This window comes from Salmo salar, chromosome ssa02 (genome assembly GCF_905237065.1).
Source record: "Salmo salar chromosome ssa02, Ssal_v3.1, whole genome shotgun sequence".
NCBI classification, from domain to species: domain Eukaryota; kingdom Metazoa; phylum Chordata; class Actinopteri; order Salmoniformes; family Salmonidae; genus Salmo; species Salmo salar.
Window position 1 is genome coordinate 60,084,502 of NC_059443.1, and position 24,769 is coordinate 60,109,270.

Here is a 24,769-nt window from a genome sequence, read left to right on the forward strand (position 1 = left end):
CAGGCCAATAGTGCTGACATCTTCTAATGAATATTAGAATGTTCCCTAGTAGTTACAAATAAAGTTACTGTGTAGTTGTAATCACGTTATAACACGTGTGTTCAATGCATCTAACTAATTGCCATGGTAATAAAATGAGCTAACGTCTAAAAAAAGTATCATCAAATGGATAACAATAATCAATATTCTAATCAAAACTTCAAGACGGTAAATAAATAATATTAAGAGTACAAAAGAATATTCAATAAACCAATACGGGGCCGCTGGAACCGGGATGGAATTAAGGTAAAACATCAACAGCTAGGAGCTTTATCCGACTGTGTATCACAGTTCAAAATCCAAAGCATACTGTATCAAACAACCAACTGTGGAGAAAAAAACAATATGGAGCTCACCTTCTGGTCGTGGCTGTAGGCTAGAGCCCAATCCTCCTGTGTTGGATGGAACAGAAGGCTTAGGATGTAGAAGCTGAGGCGGTATTTCTGATAGCTCGCTCCTTCATCTGAGCTGATGAACACACTGCTCTCAAACTCAGGGTCTGTCAGCACCATTATCTGGAAAATAGGGAGAGGGAGGTTGGATGGAAAGAGAGAGAAGGGTGGTGGGGGTGGGAGAGGGAGGAGATGGAGAGGGATAGAGAAAGAAAGAGAGTGAATTCATGTGTAGAGAGTGAGGGGAAGATTGAGAGAGAGAGAAGGAGAGTGAGCGAGCGAGGGAGACAGAGAGGGTTAGCCATGTCAGCACTCCAGGTCTAGTGGTTGGCATGCATCATGCTGTTACTAGTGCTAACACCTTCACTTTGTTTTGGACATCATTTCACAAATGTGCCTCTCGCCTCTGTTGCCATGGTTTTTTTGGCCTCTTCCAGTGCACTCACAGGTCTACACTTTGGTGCACTTTGGCTTCCAGTCGCTCCTCTCCAGATACATTCCCTTTAATAAGATAGGTTGCTAGATCAAATCCCCGAGCTGACAAGGTAAAAATCTGTCGTTCTGCCCCTGAACAAGGCCGTCATTGTAAATAAGAATTTGTTCTTAACTGACTTTTTTTTTTTTAAATAAGTAAGTAAATCGTGAGGGGCCACAACACAACTACAACAATAAGTTGCTATGTTAAAGAATAGGATAAGTTTTAAGAATAAAGTTTTAAGAATATAGCTATGTAGCCAGAGAGAACTCCACAACTTGGCGTTTACCAAGCGTGATTACATGTCTAGGCAATGCAATTTGTTTTGAACAATATTTAAATTTGTGATAAGAAAGAACAAATATTTGTGCAATGAAGAATAATGTCTTTGCATACTCAATGTTACCACAGTGGCGGGAATTCTAATTCCATGCTAGGAATAATACAGTCTCTACTTTCATTTCGTCATAAATTCAGTGAAAATGTAAATGTGTTGCTGCATATTTGTTGGAAATGAGCCTCTCGTGAAAGCAATAACAGAGCAAGATCTGTAAAACTAAAATCATAATAGGAACACAAATGTAGGTATTCGGTATAATTATGTAAATTACAGTACATGTTCATACTATAAAACCAAAGATACTGTGAAAGTACACAACGTTGATACAACTTATTTAAAACGCCAATATCCAATGGTAGCGCCTGGTGCGAAATACGAAAAACCTTAAAAATGCTATAATTTCAATTTCTCAGACATATGACTATTTTACACCATTTGAAAGATAAGACTCTCCTTTATCTAACCACATTGTCCGATTTCAAAAAGGCTTTACAGCGAAAGCAAAACATTAGATTATGTCAGGAGAGTACCCAGCCAGAAATAATCACACACCCATTTTTCAAGCTAGCATATATGTCACAAAAACCAAAACGACAGCTAAATGCAGCACTAACCTTAGATCTTCATCAGATGACACTCCTAGGACATTATGTTATACAATACATGCATGTTTTGTTCAATCAAGTTCATATTTATATCAAAAACCAGCTTTTTACATTAGCATGTTTTGTTCAGAACTAGCATACCCACCAAAAACGTCCGGTGAATTTACTAAATTACTCACGATAAACGTTGACAAAAAACATAATTATTTTAAGAATTATAGATACAGAACTCCTTTATGCAATCGCGGTGTCAGATTTTAAAATAGCTTTTCGGTGAAAGCACATTTTGCAATATTCTGAGTACATAGCCCGGCCATCACGGCTAGCTATTTTGACACCCACCAAGTTTGGCACTCACCAAACTCAGATTTACTGTAAGAAAAATTTGATTAACTTTGCTGTTCTTCGTCAGAATGCACTCCCAGGACTTCTACATCAACAACAAATGTTGTTTTGGTTCGAAATATTCCATAGTTATATCCAAATACCTCCGTTTTGTTCGTGCATTCAGGTCACTATCCGAAGGGTAACGCGCGAGCGCATTTCGTGAATTTTTTTTCTCCAAATATTCCATTACCGTACTTAGAAGCATGTCAAACGCTGTTTAAAATCAATTTTTATGCTATTTTTCTTGTAAAATAGCGATAATATTCAACCGGGAGACGTTGTATCCGTACAAACACTGAAAGAAAAACATGGAGTCGTCACATGCACACGCGCACCAGTGCCATTGTCCTCAGAAGGACCCTCACCAAAACCCCTTCTGTTTTTTGCCCAGAGACTGCAGAGCTATCATTCCACGTTCTGGCACCTTCCTAGAGCCAATGAAAGCCTTAGAAAATGTCACGTTACAGCAGAGATCCTGTATTTTCGATAAATAGGCTATAGAAGGACAAGAAATGGTCAGACAGGGCACTTCCCATATAGATTCTTCTCAGGTTTTGGCCTGCCATATGAGTTCTGTTATACTCACAGACACCATTCAAACAGTTTTAGAAACTTTAGGGTGTTTTCTATCCAAATCTATTAATTATATGCATATTCTCGTTTCTGGGCAGGAGTAATAACCAGATTAAATCGGGTACGTTTTTTATCCGGCCGTGAAAATACTGCCCCCTATCCCAAACAGGTTAAGAAAATCCCTTTGTTTGGAAGTCTGTATGATATATAATATTAAATACTACATTGTAACAAAATCTGACCTTACTGGTGTAGTATCTATATCTTGGTATTATATGATTTATTTGTGGGTGAAGTAAAGCAGACATTAGCATTACAGTTCATTACTCTCAAAACACAGAAATATCCCTAAAAAAGCATTTCCCCTATATAAAACCATGGATTTTTTCTCTCAAAGTAATCCATAGATATCTTGATTAATAAGACATACATAGCTCAAATATGCTTTAATTATAATAAACTACTAAACCCAGACAGAAAAGGGAGAAGGAAAAAGCGTGACTTGGATAGTGCAACAGATTTGAATTGGAAAAAACAGCAGTGCATTTGTCACTGACAAAAATACCTTCGTCTTTCCCCAGCTTTAACTAGGAATCCTTCCCACCCCTCTTTCTCCAGCTTTAACTATGAATTCTTCCTGGTGGTGATTTAGATTAATTGTTTTTCATTAAAGCCAATAAACAGACAGCGGATTCTGTGCCAGTTTCTCTTTTTTTAAATGTTCCTTTGTTTTTTTTGCAAAGGGCCCCCTCTATTTCTCCCAGTGTCTTAGGGCCTTGTCCCAGGTAATTTATAGTTTCTAAGGTCAGGTCGAATCATTTTCAATAATATCGTATTAAACGACAGCCTTTATTATGAGTGGAAATTGCATTTCACCTTGTATTTCTGATTCTTCTGTCAGGCCATTTCTCTCTGTCTCACCAAGTACAAACGCTAGAAGTCCTTGAAGGATCTGGTTGAATCAGTGTTTCTTCACCACTGAACAGGGAGAACGTTTCCCAGCTCTCTAATAATAATTTAGGCGAGTCCTTTTCAACCAGGCTTCCTTTATATTTACTGTAATACATCTTAATATTAAGTGTATCTCTATTGAGGGCTTGTTGTATAGCTTTGTGTATAGCTGTACTCTGTATATCCCCTATATCACTGCTGCATTTAATGGAAGGCATAACATACACTTTAAAGGTTGAGAATGAAAGGAATTGCAGAAGTTTGGAAAAGTATAAACTGCCAAAGATGATTCATCTTTAACCAACCTGATTTGATTTCCTGCACAGTAAATAGTATTTGCCATGCGACATATTCAAGATTAAACCCTAATCACACATTATTTCTCTTACAAAATGTAGAAAAATGTATTGAAAAAAATTCTCATAACCCATCTCTCAGTAGATTGAATTCATTTCCTTTCTGATATTGTTTATGTGGCTCATGTCGATCTGTTCCTGAATCAGTTTTAACAGGCACTAAGTTCCACGAGGGGAGGTTATGTAACAGCTCACATCATCGTCAATAACGTTCACATCATCAAATATTACATCGCCAGGTAATTAACATTTCACTCCACATCCACTTTGCAATTGATCACCAATGTGTCTCCCGGGAAGTAAGAGGAGTGAGGTTAGTAACAAAGCTTAGATCAATACAGGTTGTTAGGATAACCTCTACATGTTATCTGCTTATGATCAGCTAGTCAGTGGGAGTCCAGTGACCGAGCTAATCGTCATGTGAAGAGTGCGATAGTTATTACTTTGTTGTCTGAGGGGCTGCAGCCTGCTGTTGGATGGTGCGCAAGCCATCTGATGACCGCAAGAATGGGAGGAGAGGAGGAGATGATGCCTCACAGCAGATTAATATTGTCAAACCCAGATCAATTGTGGTCTATCTGTGAGTGAGCACTCTATAGGAAAGGTATATTTAGGCTCATTTCCAGTGAATTCGGATATCAATCTCGTTACAACCATAGAAATAGAATGTCTATTCATTCTATGTCTATGTCTATTAATTAAATGTATATGTCTAGAAGGCTAGACTTCATTATTAGCAGTGGTTGTGAGTCAAACTGTGCAGAAGACCTTGGAATAAGGCTCAACATGCATAAGAGTGTCTTCTTTCAATGCTTGAAATTTAATGTCAGCACCATCATTCAAATCTATTACCTGCTCTTAGTAAGGTCAAACCTCTGGATTTTTACCTTTAGACAACATGAGAATATAGTCAGTGACGTTATCAGAATATTGTTGTGTGGAAACCAATCGATTGTAATGCTATATTCACATGGGGGAAAAAACATCCTTGAGACATTAAATACACAAATACATTGTCATGGTGATTTAATGGTCATTCCTGCCTCATCTCAACAGATTAGAGATAACACTCTTTGTGTTTTTCCCATGCTTTACATGCAGATGTTATGCTTGGCCACTCGAATGCAATGAAGAAAAAGCGTCCCAGCTTATCCAGTAGAGAGTTGGGCTCATCCATCGATAATGAGATAAAAGATAAGGTGAGGAGGATTGTGGGTCGGTGGAAGCCAGAGGTCAAAAGTGGTTGTCTACAAAACGTGGCCCAAACAAGGGCATCTGGACATCATGGGATCTCGTGACTAGCTTCTACTACAATGTAATTCCCTAACTGGGGTGAACGAAACTACAACATCCTCAGTCTATCACCATAAAAGGGAGATGATAAGGCACTTGCAGCTAATCTGTTTCCTGTCCATGTATCTCCTGTGTCTTTGGCTTGGTTAGCCTTTATCCCTGTGCCTGGGAAATGTACTGGATGGACATACTGTACCTCCAACTAGACTTTAGGGTCTATCGCTATGTCCGGCACGGCCAGTGGGAAAATAGTCACAATGTCAGACCGAGGTATTACTGAGTCCAATGCTGACGCGGGTTAAGTCCATCAGTATTCCACAAACCCTCTCTTTCCATAGAGGGATTTTTAGGGTCGGCGCTAGTAATCTATGGACTTATTTGACTCTCTTTGGGAGGCCCAGAAAGTCATCTGTGGCCATTTTCCTTCACATTACCAACACAGAAAAGCTTATCCATGGAAGTTTGCTAGTGAGGGACCTTGGCATGACCCTTAAAAAAAGATCAGAAGAGACTGAGCCACCTGTGTTATAATTAAGCAATAAGGCTTGAGGAGGTGTGGTATATGGCCAATATACCACAGTTAAGGGCTGTTCTTAAGCCCGACGCAACGCGGAGTGCCTGGATACAGCCGTGGTATATTGGCCATATACCGCAAACCCCTGAGGTGCCTTATTACTATCATAAACTGATTATCAACGTAATTAGAAGAGTACAAATAAATGTTTTGTCATACCCGTGGTATATGGTCTGATAGACCATGGTTTTCAGCGTATCAGCATTAAAGGCTCGAACCTCACAGTTTATAATGTGGAATAGATGGTGAACTTCCCAAAGTAAAAATATACTTTGCTCAGAGAATTAGCACCTACTTTGTTTTATTAGTTTTGCTTCAGCATTTATCTACAAACCAACAAGATGCTGTATTGATGTCACGTCCTGACCAGTATAAAGGGTTATTTGTTATTGTAGTTTGGTCAGGACGTGGCAGGGGTGTGTTTGTTTTGTGTTGTCGGGGTTTTTGGGTTGTGTTCTATGTTTTGTATTTCTGTTATTTTTCTAGTTTTTCTATTTCTATGTCTAGTTTATTGTTTTGACCTTCAATTGGAGGCAGCTGTTCCTCGTTGCCTCTAATTGAAGGTCCTATTTAATAGGGGTGTTTTTCTATGGGTTTTGTGGGTAGTTGTTTTCTGTTTAGTGTTTGTTGCACCTGACAAGACTGTTTTCGTCGTTCTTTTTGTTCAGTATTCATTTTTGTTTAATAAAGAAGAAAATGACCATACACATTCCCGCTGCGTTTTGGTCCAATCCCTATGACACCCGTGACAATTGAATACGTTTTGGCTTTCTAAAAGATATTCTTCTGGTCTCTGTGCTGTGTCATGGTAAATGTCCTGAGGCTATAACTACAGTATGAGTAAGTTTTGCTTGGTAACAATCTTGAATTGACTTTCTAACTCCGGGCAATCTTCCAGCATAAGGCAATGTAAGCTCAATAAGGTCATTACACTTTGGGCATCTCAAAAATAAAAAATAAAATGTAAATGCTTGAGAGAATATATGTATTCAAACCAAATGTATTTTATTATAGTCAGTCTACCATCTAACCTTCACTTCGAGTTAACATTCAATTTGATCGGAAAGAACAAATAGCGGCAGCAGAGAATGGACATTGAACAATTCAGTCATTATTGTGTTATTGAAAATCACTCTTTTGAAGTTTGTCTTACCTTTCTCTTGTTGGATGGACAGACATACAGGTAACTCAGCACTGTCTTAGATCCCACTTTGTCATTCATCCTCTCATAGGTGGATCCATAGTCTGTTGATCTGTAAAAAAAGAAAAAATCATGTGTTTAAACTTAGGGAATACAGACAGCCATATATGTTTATACATAATCTATATACAGACTAACATACAGACTTACAGACAGTGGTTACGTACCAACACCTGCTTCCAACAATAACCACATCTTAAGGTAGGTTTATGACCGAAATCAATTGTCTTGGCTTTGAACCATGTCATGTGAAATAGCCCTGTTATTGTACATCTTACAGTACTTGCCTATCTCACCCTTATAACTACAGGAATCTAGGGTGCTCGAGGGCCTTTGATCCTATAACATGCAAACTAAATATACGACCATAACATATGAAGAAGGCAAAGACATGTGGATGTGTCCCGAATCTCGGAGACTTGAACGTGCACAGATAGGGCTATACCTGTGCAGAATACATGTCCCTTTGCCCTTTCAGTCTCCAAAGTGTCCTTTTCGGTGGTAGTATAATTTCCCAGCCAAAGATTTATTTTAAATACATTTTTTGTTGTTGTTGTTCTGAACCCACTGCATGCAAGTCATCTTTAAATTCTCATCCATGCTTCAGAACCAAAAGGTTGCCAGTCTTGATTGTTGACCAGTCATCAGCATTGGAGCACAAAGGTGGGCACACATATCCAAATTAGTGATCAAAAATAACTTGTATAATTTCTTCCACAGGGATGCTTGCCTATGTTGATTACAATGTGTCAAGTTGGCTGGATGTCCTTTGGGTGGCAGACTATTCTTGAGGGTGAAAAACACAGCAGTGTCGAAGTTCTTGAAACAAACCAGTGCGTCTGGCTCCTTCTACCATAACCCGTTCAAAGGCACTTTCACCCTCTGAATGACACACATAAACAACCCATGTCTCAATTGTCTCAAGGCTTAAAAATCCTTCTTTAACCTGTCTCCTCCCCTTCATCTACACTGTTTGAAGTGGATTTAACAGGTGACATCACTAATGGATCATAGCTTCTACCTGGATTCACCTTTTCAATCTATGTCATAGAAAGATCAGGTGTTCCTAATGTTTTGTATACTCAGTGTATGTCTAAAGAATAGCAGCTGTAACATCGCACTGCTGTCAATATTATGGGATGAAGACTTAACATATGCTGGCAAATGTATTACAATATTTGTGAGGAAGAACAGGGCTACCCGGCTGGCAATGAGCACTCTGCAAGCATGCTGCCCTCCAAAGCGATGGCACGGTGCAGACAGAACATGCTTTCCATCTGATCCTGCAACCTCCATTAAAAATAGGCAGTATGATTTTGCTTGCTCTGGACTCCAGAGAAGTTACATGATATATCCCTAGTTGATATTGGCTGCTAACGTGAACAACTTTCAGCTAAAAATGCAGTTTATATCTGTATCTTGTGATTGAAAATGCATCACCGTTTATGGCTGAATTGACAGGCTACATTTTCGCTCTGATTTTGTGTGCATGTTCGTGTGAGCCTAAGATTAGCTACCATGTGCCTGTGATTAACTAATTATTTCTGGCCGAACACTGAAAAAAGTCCACACCCACTCAGCAATAACCCCCTTCAGATGTGCGGTGCAATTTACAGTATGAGTGAGGAAAGACGAATGGGAACAGATTCTTATTTTATAGCTCTTTAGGTTTTTTCTCCTGATGCGTAGTCGGCAGAGACTAGTGCTACTGTGCCATTAATGGATTTTTGATTGAAATTACAATAAGATCTTTTTTCATTCCAGTTTATTCTGGAGTGCCGGGGAAAGACGGTCACGATGATTACAAATTAGAATAACGAGAGAGACAGACACTGCATGTGGGCATGCTGACAGCTTGTACAGGATATTAAAACAGAGTTGGGGAATTTAATGGGGCGATGACTGATTGGAGAGGGAAATGTTATGGGGAACGGGCCTCCGAGCACTAGGGAGCTCCCAAGGGCTGCGTTATATTGTTTGAGTCTTCTCATGTCCGCGGCAGGCAGGGACATTACAGCAAAAACACAGAATGCTGTCTGACTGAGTTGCTTGTCAAGTATAAATTGAAGAGATAGCAAGCTCCTGTGTGGTATTGTATGTAGGCTACGCATCCATTTTACTTTTCACCACTTAGTTCTATCCTCAAGTACTAAGGCTCTGGTGTGAGAGTGTCACGGATAGACTGTACAATCAGACAGAAATGCATTCAATCAAACCTCCAAACCATAACGCATATGCCTCCTACAGTTTGTCTGATTTCCGAGGTGCCTTTTTTGTTATTCCATAACCTAGAATTACTACATATTCATGAGTGTCTGCGGGGAAGGAAGCTGTAATAATTAGCATGCAATTGCAGTGTTAAACCTGGCTTCACCGCCATACAATATGCTCTTCTCTTCCTTCCTAATGTTTTATTCAGTAATTTCATCCTCATCAGCCCCTGTCCACAGAGACAGTTGTTTATCTGGTGTTTATGTTGATGGGTTCTGAATTCTATACTTGAAAATATGAAATATCCTTATTCATGTCACTGAGCGAGAGAGGGGAATGTAGAATGTTTACATTTTGTCAGAATATGTTATTGTTAGACATCAGGTATACTATAGGAAAGAGGAGGGCCACAGTCTGAGACAAGTCAACATGACAGCCGTAAGTTGGGGAGGAGTGAGGAATTTGGACAGAGGTCAGGTCAGATGATGTGAGGAAGAACAGATATCACTAAAGTTCTTTATATCAACAGAGGTGTAAGGAGGAGACTCAACATAGGAGGAAGGGTTAAATACCAGTGCTTGTGAAAACATGTCTTGGTCTATTCAGCTGTCTGACCCTTTTGGTGAATAAACTTGGTTTGAGCTCTTATACTTGTCTGTCAGATTCTAAATAACAGGGTAAAAATTAACAGTTGGCGTTGTCGACAGGATTCACCACGATTTCTAGTCAAACCAGAGAGTCCAAATCAGTGGAGCAGGATTTACCACTTATTTTGACATTTTGGGGAGATGAGAATCGTAGGCTGAACAATAATAGAATAAGGACCTAAAAAGCCTGAGCTTATTCAGAAGTCCCATTGCATTATGACCGGTCGTAGATTTATGGTATAGGTTAAGTCCCAGAAGGTAAGCCCGCTGATACCTGTAGAGGGTAAATCCTAGCAGGTAAATCCCGAGTGGGTTGGTTCTGGTGAGTACTATAAAGAATAGGGTAAGTACCGGAAGGTAAACCCGAGCAGGCTAGTACCTGCAATGGGTAAGTCCTAGGGGGTAAATCCCAGGGTGGGTTGGGTTGGCGGCAGGGTAGCCTAGTGGTTAGAGTGTTGGACTTATAACCAAAAGGTTGCAAGTTCAAATCCCTGAGCTGACAAGGTACAAATCAGTTTTTCTGCCCCTGAACAGGCAGTTAACCCACTGTTCCTAGGCTGTCATTAAAAATAAGAATTTGTTCTTAACTGACTTGCCTAGTTAACCTGTTTGGGATAGGGGGCAGTATTTTCACGGCCGGATAAAAAAAAACGTACCCCATTTAATCTGGTTACTACTCCTGCCCAGAAACTAGAATATGCAGATTTGGATAGAAAACACTCTAAATTTTCAAAAAAAGTTTGAATGGTGTCTGTGAGTATAACAGAACTCATATGGCAGGCCAAAACCTGAGAAGATTCTATGCAGGAAGTGCCCTGTCTGACAATTTGTTCTCCATCTAGGGCATCTCTATCAAAAATACAGCATCTCTGCTGTAACGTGACATTTTCTAAGGCTTCCATTAGCTCTAGGAAGGCGCCAGAAAGTGGAATGAGAGCTCTCCAGTCTCTGGGCAAAAAACAGCAGGGGTTTTTGTGAGTGGTCCTTCTGAGAACAATGACACTGAGGTGCGCGTGCACGAGACGACTCCATTTTCTTCTTTCAGTGTTTGATTGAACACAACGTCGCCCGGGTGGAATATTATCGCTATTTTACGAAAAAAATAGCATACAAATTTATTTTAACCTGTTAGGGCTAGGGGGCAGTATTGACACGGCCGGATAAAAACGTACCCGATTTAATCTGGTTACTACTCCTGCCCAGTAACTAGAATATGCATATCATTATTGGCTATGGATAGAAAACACCCTAAAGTTTCTAAAACTGTTTGAATGGTGTCTGTGAGTATAACAGAACTCATTTGGCAGGCAAAACCCTGAGACATTTTCTGAACAGGAAGTGGCCTGTCTGACAAGTTGTTGTTCATCTTGGCTCTTTTTATTGAAGACTGAGGATCTTTGCCGTAACGTGACACTTCCTACGGCTCCCATAGGCTCTCAGAGCCCGGGAAAAAGCTGAATGATATCGAGGCAGCCCCAGGCTGAAACACATTATTGCGTTTGGATAGTGGCTGGTCAGAGTACTCTGAGACTCAGGCTCGTGCACGAGGGCACGAGATGTTTTTATTTTCTCTCTCTTTGTACGTATACACGCTTTCCCGGTCGGAATATTATCGCTTTTTTACGAGAAAATTACATAAAAATTGATTTTAAACAGCGGTTGACATGCTTCGAAGTACGGTAATGGAATATTTAGAATTTTTTTGTCACGAAATGCGCCATGCTCGTCACCCTTATTTACCCTTTCGGATAGTGTCTTGAACGCACGAACAAAACGCCGCTATTTGGATATAACAATGGATTATTTGGGACCAAACCAACATTTGTTATTGAAGTAGAAGTCCTGGGAGTGCATTCTGACGAAGAACAGCAAAGGTAATAACATTTTTCTTATAGTAAATCTGACTTTGGTGAGTGCTAAACTTGCTGGGTGTCTAAATAGCTAGCCCTGTGATGCCGGGCTATCTACTTACAATATTGCAAAATGTGCTTTCACCGAAAAGCTATTTTAAAATCGGACATATCGAGTGCATAGAGGAGTTCTGTATCTATAATTCTTAAAATAATTGTTATGTTTTTTGTGAACATTTATCGTGAGTAATTTAGTAAATTTTTTGTAAATTCACCGGAAGATTGCGGGGGGTATGCTAGTTCTGAACGTCACATGCTAATGTAAAAAGCTGGTTTTTGATATCAATATCAACTTGATTGAACAAAACATGCATGTATTGTATAACATAATGTCCTAGGGTTGTCATCTGATGAAGATCATCAAAGGTTAGTGCTGCATTTAGCTGTCTTCTGGGTTTTTGTGACATTATATGCTAGCTTGAAAAATGGGTGTCTGATTATTTCTGGCTGGGTACTCTGCTGACATAATCTAATGTTTTGCTTTCGTTGTAAAGCCTTTTTGAAATCGGACAGTGTGGTTAGATTAACGAGAGTCTTGTCTTTAAAATGGTGTAAAATAGTCATATGTTTGAAAAATTGAAGTTTTTGCATTTTTGAGGTATTTGAATATCGCGCCACGGGATTACACTGGCTGTTGAGTAGGTGGGACGCAAGCGTCCCACCTAGCCCATAGAGGTTAACAAAGTTTGTCGTACAAAATTCGCTGAAGCTGAGGAAGTTGCAAATATTTCTGTCCATCTGGAGAATCTGTCCACCACCAATGCATGAGTCTTTCCACTGCTTCGAGGGAGTGGCCCTATAAAGTCTATCTACAATGATGTAAATGGTCCCTCCGGCAGGGGTTGCTGTCAGGCAGGAATAAGCATTGTAGGTACAATATTATGTTGAGCACATATCACATCTTTTAACTCAGTCCCAAAATGTTCCTAACACCCCATTTCCCCACCATGTCGTCTTGAACTGAGAGTACATCCGAGTGATGTGTTGGTCCGTGATACATTTCAGAGAGAGTGACATTTGTCCCGCTCGGTGCCACGGGCCCGCCAGTGTTAGTATCACACCACAACCCCTCAGTGTCTACTTGGCACCCATGTTCTAAGCACTGCCACATTCCTTTCTTGTTAGTTTGCTGCTGTAAATCTTTTAGAATCCCGGCCCTAGTATTACCAATATTTACATGTGGTTCCTTAACACCTTCTCTGAGTAAGGCTGCCGCTTTAGCTGATTCGTCTGCTCAGAGATTCCCTATGGCTATTTTATCTGTACGACTAGTATGAGCTTCACATTTCACCACTGCTAATTTACTGCGTAGCTGACACACTTCTAATAAGGCCTCTACCTGTTGTCCATTTTTTATTGGTGTCCCTGTCGCTGTTAACATGCCCTGTTGTGACCACTATGTACTGAAATCATATACCCCTAATGCATATTGAGAATCAGTGTATAATGTTACATTCTCCCCTTCCGACAACCTGCGGTGGGTTTACTAGTTCTGAACATCACATGCTAATGTAAAAAGCAGGTTTTTGATATAAATATGAACTTCAACAAAACATGCATGTATTGTATAACATAATATCCTTGGAGTGTCATCTGATGAAGATCATCAAAGGTTAGTGCTGCATTTAGCTGTGGTGTTGGTTTTTGTGACATATATGCTTGCTTTGAAAATGGCTGTGTGATTATTTTTGGGAGGGTACTCTCCTGACATAATCTAATGTTTTGCTTTCGTTGTAAAGCCTTTTTGAAATCGGACAATGTGGTTAGATAAAGGAGAGTATTGTCTTTAAAATGGTGTAAAATAGTCATATGTTTGAGAAATTGAAGTTTTTGCATTTTTGAGGCATTTGTAATTCGCGCCACTCTATACCATTGGATATTGGTGAGGCATTCCGCTAGCGGAACGTCTGTCCCTAACAGGATTTATATAAAGGTAAAATAAATAAAAAACCTGTAACGGGGGTGAAAGCCCAGCCGTGGTGGCCGTGCGGCCGTAGGGTGTGTGCGTGTGTATGAATGTTTGAACAAGGATCGTCTGTAGTAACAGTAGCAATAAAGGGTGCTAAAACCAGAAGTGTACAAGGGAGTGACCAAATTATTAATAGCCTAAGCCTAAGCCTAAACTGTAACTACTTCAGGACGTAACTGAGATGGCTTCTAGAGGCCAGGATACTCCCAGAGAGGGAAGGGTAGAAGTGGAAAATGTTACCAAAGCCTTAGAGGCACTAAAAAAAGCATATGACCAACACCAAGAACCAAATAAATGGTGGGTAAAATTTGCCAAATTTGTACACATTTTCCCGTAGATGGAAAGTTTAAAACCAGCCAAAAGTATATGGATGCATCGTAGTGTGGAACACTGAAATCAGAGAACGGTCCAGACCACAATACGCAGGCATCCTAACCACAGCATTTTATCAGCGGTGGATAAAACTGGAAAAATAGAAAAATAGAGATCTGCGATGTAAAATGGAGTAGGCAGTAGACAAGAACGAGGCGACGAATAAAATACTAGGCACTGCCGAAGGGCATGCACATAGATTAGATGAACAGAAGCAGGAATTGGCTATTGCGCTAGAAAAGAGTAAAACAAAAACAGGATATAGAGAAAGACCTTGTGGATAAACAATTCAGAATTACGCTACAACAACATCAAAATATGTGTGGTGTAGTATATACACAATTGTCACTCCTCCGCGGTTCGCCCCATGCTATGAGGTGAAACAGGTCACAACTGGTAGACCACCATTATACCCCTCTCTTAAAGAGCAAAAAGAGTGATATGGGTTGCGAGAGGCAGAGGACAGGCACATTACGAGTTCGGACAAAGTAGTCCCGGACTGAGTAGTGGACCAGCATGATCCAGGTAATCATAGAGATGTGCGACCAGTACAAACACATGTGACCCCGGTTACATATTATCCGGGACAAATAGTAGCAGGGGTGGACAACCCTATTCCAAATGACTCGCAGCCCCAAATACGGATACAAATTCAGCATCTCCATCTGCCACTGAGCGTGAGCAAAATGCGTAGTATTATGAAAGAGGCACCAGATTCAGTAAGGGAGGGACAGAAATGTAGAAACAATGCGTCCTCTGGCAAGGCCAAACGCTCCTCGCACACTCAGGAAAACCCTAGGAGTTTTCAATTTTGTGAGACATTTTATTCCGTTGTTTTCTGAAATTACTGAACCACTTACAGAGTTGACGAAAGTGGGGAAGGGTCCCCATGAAAGGATAGAGTGAAGTCAAGAATGTGAGGAAGCGTTTGTCGAGCTAAAGAAGCAATTGTGACCCGTTTCAGGAAACTAGACAAACATCGCAAGTCACGACTTCACAGGAGAGCCATTTGAATTAAAAAATATATATGTTTAATCAAAATGCGTTTTTTTTGGCATAAATGTCTTCGGGAACATATGAACTTTCTTGTGCCTTAAAACTTCTTGGTGACAGGGGGCAGTATTCGGAAATTCAGATGAATAACGTGCCCAAATTAAACTGCCTGCTACTCGGGCCCAGAAGGTAGGATATGCATATTATTAGTAGATTTGGATAGAAAACACTCTGAAGTTTGAAAACTGTTTCAATGATGTCTGTGAGTATAACAGAACTCATATGGCAGGCAAAAACCTGAGAAAAAAATCCAACCAGGAAGTGGTTTGTAGTTTTTCAAGTGATTGCCTATCCAAACAACAGTCTCTGTGGGGTCATTTTGCACTTCCTAAGGCTTCCACTAGATGTCAACAGTCTTTAGAACATTGTTTCATGCCTCTACTGTGAATGGGGAGAGAATAAGAGCATATGGAGTCAGATGACTGAGAGAATGACATGAGTTCAGTGGCGCGCACTCACGTGAGCATTAGCTGTGTTCCTTTTCTTTTTTGAAGACAAAGGAATCGTCCGGTTGGAATATTATGGAAGATTTATGTTAAAAACATTCTAAAGATTGATGCTATACATCGTTTGACATGTTTCTACGAACGTAAATATAGCTTTTTTTGACTTTTCGTCGTGACATTTTGCGTGCGCTTCCTGCATTTGGAGTAGTGGACTAAACGCACCAACAAAAAGGAGGAATTTGGACATAAATGATGGACTTTATCGAACAAAACAAACATTTATTGTAGACCTGGGATTGCTGGGAGTGCATTCTGATGAAGATCATCAAAGGTAAGTGAATATTTATAATGCTATTTCTGATTTTATTTGACTCCAAAATTGCGGGTATCTGTATTGCTTGTTGTTGTCTGAGCGCTGTACTCAGATTATTGCAAGGTGTGCTTTCGCTGTAAAGTTTTTTTTAAATCTGACACAGCGGAGAAGTGAATCTATAATTCTTTGAATAAGAGTTGAATATTTTATCAACGTTTATGAGGAGTATTTCTGTAAATTGACCGGAAGTTTTGGGAGGCAAAAACATTTCTGAACATTACACGCCAATGTAAAATTGGGTTTTTGGATATAAATATGAACTTTATCGAGCAAAACATAAATGTATTGTGTAACATGAAGTCCTATGAGTCCTTTTTGTGATGCCTCTCCTTGCTTGGAAAATGGCTGTGTGGTTCTTCTTGTCTCGGCGCAGTCCTAACATAATTTAATGTTATGCTTTCGCTGTAAAGCCTTTTTGAAATCGGACAATGTGGTTGGATTAACGAGAAGTGTATCTTTAAAATGGGATAGAATAGTTTTATGTTTGAGAAATTTGAATTATGAGATTTTTGTTGTTTTGAATTTGCTGCCCTGCTATTTCACTGGCTGTTGAATAGTGTGTCCTGCGGGTGGGACGCTAGCGTCCCACATTTCCCAGAGAGGTTAATAACAAATTTGCATGGCATCTGTAAATACAAATAAAAATTGTTAAATTACGAGCCTTGTTGGTTAAGCCACAGAAAAAGTCAGCAACCTTTCCACTTGCCATGATTGGCTGAGATAATGACTGGGCTGGACATGCCAAGAGAGGTTTTTAAAAAATGTATTGTGTAATGGAGCTGCATAAGTGTTGCTCTCCACTTTCTGGAGGATCGAGTGTAGAAATAAGTGGAATTAGAGTAGGATAGCTAACGAGATGGAGAAAACACTTGTCTCCAGATTACATCTTCAAACTAAGGGCAACTATGGCATTGCATCCGTGACAGGGAGATGCGTCCATCATGCATGATGATGTATATAGGTAAAATAGTCTCGCTAGATACATTTTCAGATATTACACATTTCTAATTTTGACAGAAAGTGGTTTCATTTCAAAATAAAGTGTAAAGCTAGCTAGCTAACGTTAGCTGACAGGATCCCTAGCTAACGTTACGTGAATGACGTTATTATTCGTATCCCAGAGCCATTTGCTTTGCTAGTTTGAGCCTAATGTAGCTAGCTAACATTGAACCTGGTTTGTTAGCTCCCAGTAGATTCATGCAGGATAGTAACGACATGATTTGGCACTATGTTGTTTAACTAGTTGACGTTAGCTGGCTGGCTCGTTAGCTAACGTTACATGTGTGATCTTACACATTGTTTACCTAGGTACGTTCATTGCTTACCTAGTTAGCTACATGTCTTAAGCTAAAGTATACAACACCCATTGAATATGGCCGGTGTTAATGAAATTGTTTCCAGCAGAGCTGGTTAGGCTGTTTTCATGTTATCCAGAGGTAAACAAATCATCGGCTAGCACGTCAAGTGTGCGCTTTGAACGCTTTGAGAGCGAAACGAGATGGGTGAGGCTAAAGCTTAAGAGGGTGTGAACGATGATGAATGGGTGTAGACAAAGAAGAGCTCTTCACCAGATAACAAAACATTCAAAGTCAATTTTCTCAAAAGTGAAGTTTATCAACTTTCAATGCAGAATTACTTTCCCGTTGTTCCTCAAAAATGCAGTGTATGATATACCATTTTTTTTGCTCTGAGTCTCTACTTTATGCAATGTAAAAAAAACTATTTCAAATTTTGCTACGTAAGACCAAATCCAGGTGGTGAGTCACCACTTTGTGACTCACCACAAACTAAAACCTTTTAAAATGTTTGTTCATGAACATGAAGGACATTGTAGTGCAGTGGTTACGCAAAATCATGGGGGGAAAAAGGACCAGTAATGTACTGGAGTAAATCGTTGGACTTGGTGGCAAGAGGAATGCCACCGTGCATGAGGGCGGTACAAGTGACAGAAATGGTGTTGCATAACACGGCTTCGATTACAATGGGGCAAAAAGTGGATTTGTATGTTCGACACGCAGTAGCAACCATTGTTAACAGCACGAAAGCACAACATGGTACTAATGCAAGATGGACCAAATGGGAGTTGTGTTGTTAATGCGTTGTTAATGCAGTTGCCTGTGGAGGGTGAATTGCATACATGTAACCCAGATCAAATTACGGCAAATCTTAGGCCAGATTTGCAAGAGACAGCATTGGAATCGAAACAAGTATTGTAAACAGATGGCTCTAGTTACATGACCGTAAAAGGGTATGCTGTGTGTGAGGACAGGGGTGTAGTAAAGGCTGGCCCACTGCCAGCCTCTGTGTCAGCCCAGGGGGTGGAGTTATATGCATTAGCCAAGGCCTGTAGGTTGTCGGAAGGGGAGAATGTAACATTATACACTGATTCTCAATATGCATTAGGGGTATATGATTTCAGTACATAGTGGTCACAACAGGGCATGTTAACAGCGACAGGGACACCAATAAAAAATGGACAACAGGTAGAGGCATTATTAGAAGTGTGTCAGCTACGCAGTAAATTAGCAGTGGTGAAATGTGAAGCTCATACTAGTCGTACAGATAAAATAGCCATAGGGAATCTCTCAGCAGACGAAACAGCTAAAGCGGCAGCCTTACTCAGAGAAGGTGTTAAGGAACCACATGTAAATATTGGTAATACTAGGGCCGGGATTCTAAAAGATTTACAGCAGCAAACTAACAAGAAAGGAATGTGGCAGTGCTTAGAACATGGGTGCCAAGTAGACACTGAGGGGTTGTGGTGTGATACTAACACTGGTGGGCCCGTGGCACCGAGCGGGACAAATGTCACTCTCTCTGAAATGTATCACGGACCAACACATCACTCGGATGTACTCTCAGTTCAAGACGACATGGTGGGGAAATGGGGTGTTAGGAACATTTTGGGACTGAGTTAAAAGATGTGATATGTGCTCAACATAATATTGTACCTACAATGCTTATTCCTGCCTGACAGCAACCCCTGCCGGAGGGACCATTTACATCATTGTAGATAGACTTTATAGGGCCACTCCCTCGAAGCAGGGGAAAGACTCATGCATTGGTGGTGGACAGATTCTCCAGATGGACAGAAATATTTGCAACTTCCTCAGCTTCAGCTAATTTTGTACGACAAACTTTGTTAACCTCTATACTCAACAGCCAGTGTAATCCCGTGGCGCGATATTCAAATACCTCAAAAATATTTCAATTTTTCAAACATATGACTATTTTACACCATTTTAAAGACAAGACTCTCGTTAATCTAACCACACTGTCCGATTTCAAAAAGGCTTTACAACGAAAGCAAAACATTAGATTATGTCAGCAGAGTACCCAGCCAGAAATAATCAGACACCCATTTTTCAAGCTAGCATATAATGTCACAAAAACCCAGAAGACAGCTAAATGCAGCACTAACCTTTGATGATCTTCATCAGATGACAACCCTAGGACATTATGTTATACAATACATGCATGTTTTGTTCAATCAAGTTCATATTGATATCAAAAACCAGCTTTTTACATTAGCATGTGACGTTCAGAACTAGCATACCCCCCGCAATCAGCTTTTACATTAGCATGTGACTAGCATGTGACTAGCATTCCGACCGAACACTGCTGGTGAATTTACTAAATTACTCACGATAAACGTTCACAAAAAACATAACAATTATTTTAAGAATTATAGATACAGAACTCCTCTATGCACTCGATGTGTCCGATTTTAAAATAGCTTTTCGGTGAAAGCACATTTTGCAATATTCTAAGTAGATAGCTAGGCATCACAGGGCTAGCTATTTAGACACCCAGCAAGTTTAGCACTCACCAAAGTCAGATTTACTATAAGAAAAATGTTATAACCTTTGCTGTTCTTCGTCAGAATGCACTCCCAGGACTTCTACTTCAATAACAAATGTTGGTTTGGTCCCAAATAATCCATTGTTAATCTAACTTTATGCTTTCGCCGTAAAGCCTTTTTGAAATCGGACAATGTGGTTGGATTAAAATGGTGTAAATAGTTGTATGTTTGAGAAATTTGAATTATGACATTTTGTTGTTTTGAATTTGCCCCTCCTGATATTTCACTGGCTGTGTCCCACGTAGCCCATAGAAGTTAAGGAGAAATTGGCCAAGACTTTGAGCGCCACAGGGAAAGTGGGTTACTAATTTACCCGTGGTACTGATGTCAATGAGTGCGTCAACTAACACCAAAGGACTCACACCACATGAAGTGGTAACTGGGAGAACGATGAGAGTACCGGGTGCTGTTATTCACATGTCACAAATTTGAGATTTGGCAATAATGGGAGAATCTATGTTGTTCTATTGTCAGAAAATGAACCTTGCATTGCAGTATGTATATTCCCAGGTGAAAGCAGCACATGAGGAGCAGGCGCCAGGAGATAACCGAGAGCACGGGCTGAATCCTGGAGATCGAGTGTATATCAAGACCCACCAGGAAGGGGTGTTGGGACGGCATTGGACTGGAACACACATAGTACTCCTTACAGCACCTGCAGTGGTAAAGACCATAGCCTCTCCTCGGTGTGCTCACACTTCTCATGTGGAATGAGATCCAGCTGCATAATGGGTGAGCTGGAAGCTGCAATGATAGAGGAAGTGGAGCTAAAGAGAGAGAGGAAGGGTAGATGCCACTGTTGACAAGCAGTTGGGTTGGGTCTGTGAGCTACTTTAACCGCCATAGTTTTTGTGTCGGTTGCTTTAATGGTTACTGAACCATGTAAAAAGGATAGATTGACTATTAGCGTAGAATGGGTTGCCAAATATAAAGACACAAGAATACATTGGGGTACAGTCAGTACTAATGCTACGGATACTAGACAGATCACTAATCACAAAGGTATGGTGATCTGGGTGGAACCACTTGATAACAGGACTAGTATATTGGATGTAGGTTGTTCAGAACAAGGTGTAGTTGTATTACAGACAGGATTGTGGAATGAACGTAATAACACTGAGAGTCTAAAGAACTACTCAGTCGATAACTTTGATTAATGTTACCAGAACTAAAAATATTTCAGGAGGATGATAGCGTGGACACAGTCATTGCTGATGATGAAGCAGCAAAGGATAGTTGGGGGAAAAGCTATATCATAAAAGGAGGTTTATTCACCAGTAATGGCCTTTAGTACAGCAACTAAGGGAGTGAAGTGGTCAGAGAAAGTTTTAGACACCAGTAGATCGCGCACCTTGGGAAAGATAGCTTATTGGGGGTAATTATACTCTGGACAACATCCTAAGGGGTGATTATGGGAACCAAACTATTCTTACTGTCAAGAGTTTTAGGGGCTGAACTAGTGACAGACAGAAATCCATCAGTGTAGATGGTATGATGTGGGGGTCAAGGGTCAGTCCTACGGAGTGTTAGTTGCAGATTCTGGCAGGACCGATATCAGTGCATTCTATGGAGTCCCAAAAACCAAGGCATTAACATTACAGGAGATGGGGAGCAAAGTGAAAATGACATGACTTGGGAACACCTCTTGGAACCTGTGGTCTGAAAGCTGTAATCAAGACAAAGGGTGGCTACCTTGAAGAATCTAAAATCTAAAAAACATTTGTTTGACACTTTTTTGGTTACTACATGATTCCATATGTGTTATTTCATAGTACTGATGATTTCACTATTATTCTACAATGTAGAACATAGTAAAAATAAAGAAAAACCCTTGAATGAGTAGGTGTGTCTAAACTTTTGTCTGGTACTGTATAATTGTGCATAGTTTAACACCTTATTAATAGTGTTATGTTTTGTGTTTCTTTTTGCATCTCAAGTCTTGTGCTATCACTCTCTTAAGGAACCAGATGCTGAACATTTTACAGATGCACAAGTGAGAGCATCCTGTTGGGCTGTATCACCGCCTGGTACGGCAACTGCGGTCTGCACAATGCCTTAGCGGGGGCACGCTACCTGCCCTCCAGGACACCTACAGCACCTGATGTCACAGGAAGGCCAAATATATCATCAAGGACAACAACCACCCGAGTCACTGCCTGTTCACCCCGCTACCATCCAGAAGGCAGTACAGGTGCATCAAAGATGGGACCGAGAGACTGAAAAACAGCTTGTATCTCAAGGCCATCAGACTGTAAAACAGCAATCACAAACTCAGAGAGGCTGCTGCCTACATACAGACTCAAATCATTGGCCACTTTAATAAATTAATCACTAGTCACTTTAAATAACGCCATTTTAATCATGTTTACATATCTTACATTACTCATCTCATATGTACAGATGAAATTGGAAGTATACATACACCTTTGCCAAATACATTTAAACTCAGTTTTTCACCATTCCTGACATTTAATCCTAGTAAAATTTCCCAGTCTTAGGTCAGTTAAGATCACCACTTTATTTTAACCCTTTCACGCGTGAGTTCCAAATATCTCTAACGGTCGCCCCAGCGTGAGTTTTTTTATGCACGTGATGTTCGAACGTTCTCTCCATTCCAGGATGTGATTGTTACATAAACAACAACACTGAATGGCTCAGAGTGGGAGTGAGAGGTTACCGTGATTGACTGCCTAAACGCGCAATTTGTATCAATAAATCACTATCAGAAAATGTTTTGTGTGGTATTATTGATATATTTACTATTTTATTTACGTTTTTCAATTACCCGTGATAAATCATGCGTTCCGATTTTTGCATAAGTTGTAAAGGGCGCATAGTATGTGTGTAAAATAATGTTTTGAAGGTTGTACTGATTATGATGAGCTAAGCTAATTCCAGCTTTGTGTATGGGGCCATGTTTGTTGACATACAATGCATTCTGGGTTTCACTTGATCGTCTGTCGGACCAAAGATGCTATAACAAAATGAGGTGAGTAAGGGTTCACTCATTTTTTGAGAACTTCAGGAAGTGAATGTGGGATGTGAATGATGGTAGACCACACCCCTTCAACAACTCATCTTGTCTTCTCTTATTATCTTCGGTTTCTGTGAGGTAAAAAAGCATGGCTGCGCGCTGAAACTAATCGTCGGATTACTTTCGATTTCTAGAAAGTGTTTTACTCAATTATTTTGATCAACGGTGAGCTCACCCGTGATGTGATTAATTGTACATAGTAATTGCTATTAGCTAATTCATAGTGTAGTTTATGTCAGCCGATAGTTAGAAATTATGACCGCTTGTGTTGCGTCAATCTTTCCTCAGCGCTAGGACAAATGTAGCCTACATTTTTCCGGTTAGGATGATTGTGTTATGCTATAGATACTTCTGTGAATATCTGAACATTGCATCCAAAAATAAACTGCTCACATTCTGGACATAACTTTGTAAGGACTGTGTTTGTGTAAATAGTTTCTGAAAAAAGTGTGGCCAGCTCAAATGTTGATTGTTGCGTCATTCGAAACTGGCCGTTCTAAATGAGTGTTCTAAATGAGTGTTCTAATCACACGGGGTGTGATCGTACGCTTCAGGGACCACTGTAGAACGATCACACCCCGTGTGATTGTACGTGTGAAAGGGTTAACCTGTTGGGGCTAGGGGGCAGTATTTGCACGGCTGGATAAAAAAATGTACCCGATTTAATCTGGTTACTAATCCTACCCAGTAACTAGAATATGCATATACTTATTATATATGGATAGAAAACACCCCAAAGTTTCTAAAACTGTTTGAATGGTGTCTGTGAGTATAACAGAACTCATTTGGCAGGCAAAACCCTGAGACATTTTCTGACAGGAAGTGGATACCTGATGTGTTGTATTACCTTTAAACCTATGCCATTGAAAAACACAGGGGCTGAGGAATATTTTGGCACTTCCTATTGCTTCCACTAGATGTCACCAGCCTTTACAAAGTGTTTTGAGTCTTCTGGAGGGAGATCTGACCGAACAAGAGCCATGGAACGATGATGGCCCATTATACACCTGGCGCGCGAGTTCATGTTGGGTACCCTCGTTCCAATACGTTATAAAAGAGAATGCATTCGTCCACCTTGAATATTATTCATGTTCTGGTTAACCTGTTAGGGCTAGGGGGCAGCATTGACACGGCTGGATAAAAAAACATACCCGATTTAATCTGGTTACCACTCCTACTCAGTAACTAGAATATGCATATACTTATTACATATGGATAGAAAACACCCAAAATTTTCTAAAACTGTTTGAATGGTGTCTGTGAGTATAACAGAACTCAAATGGCAGGTCAAAACCTGAGAGATTCCTTTACAGGAAGTGGCCTGTCTGACCATTTCTGGAACTTCTTTGCCATCTCTATCATTTACTAAGGATCTCTGCTCTAACGTGACACTTCCCACGTCGTCCATAGGCTCTCATAGCCCGGGAAAAAGAGAATGTCGTCATTCCAGCCCCAGGCTGAAACACATTATCGCCTTTCTCAAGTGGCCCATCAAGAGACACTAGCTTATGCGCGTGACCCCGACCGCCCCGCCTTTGGGATTTTTTCCTCTGTTTGCCGAAAAGGAGATTCCCTGTCGGAATATTATCGCTTTTCTACGAGAAAAATGACGTAAAAATTGATTTTAAACAGCGGTTGACATGCTTCGACGTACGGCAATGGAATACTTTGAATTTTATTGTCAGGAATTGCGCCAAGCGCGCGAC

General features: G+C 40.3%; 1 protein-coding gene across 1 annotated transcript in view; it reads right to left on the bottom strand.

The window, feature by feature from the left end:
* Positions 1 to 24,769, bottom strand: part of LOC106586820 (VPS10 domain-containing receptor SorCS1) — a 51,407-nt gene that overhangs the window by 494 nt on the left and 26,144 nt on the right. Inside the window, exons 3-4 of the mRNA XM_045713261.1 lie at positions 7,139 to 7,238; positions 396 to 554 (exon numbers count right to left, since the gene is read on the bottom strand). Of these exons, the coding sequence (XP_045569217.1) occupies positions 396 to 554; positions 7,139 to 7,238 (259 nt within the window). The remainder of the gene's footprint in view (positions 1 to 395; positions 555 to 7,138; positions 7,239 to 24,769) is intronic.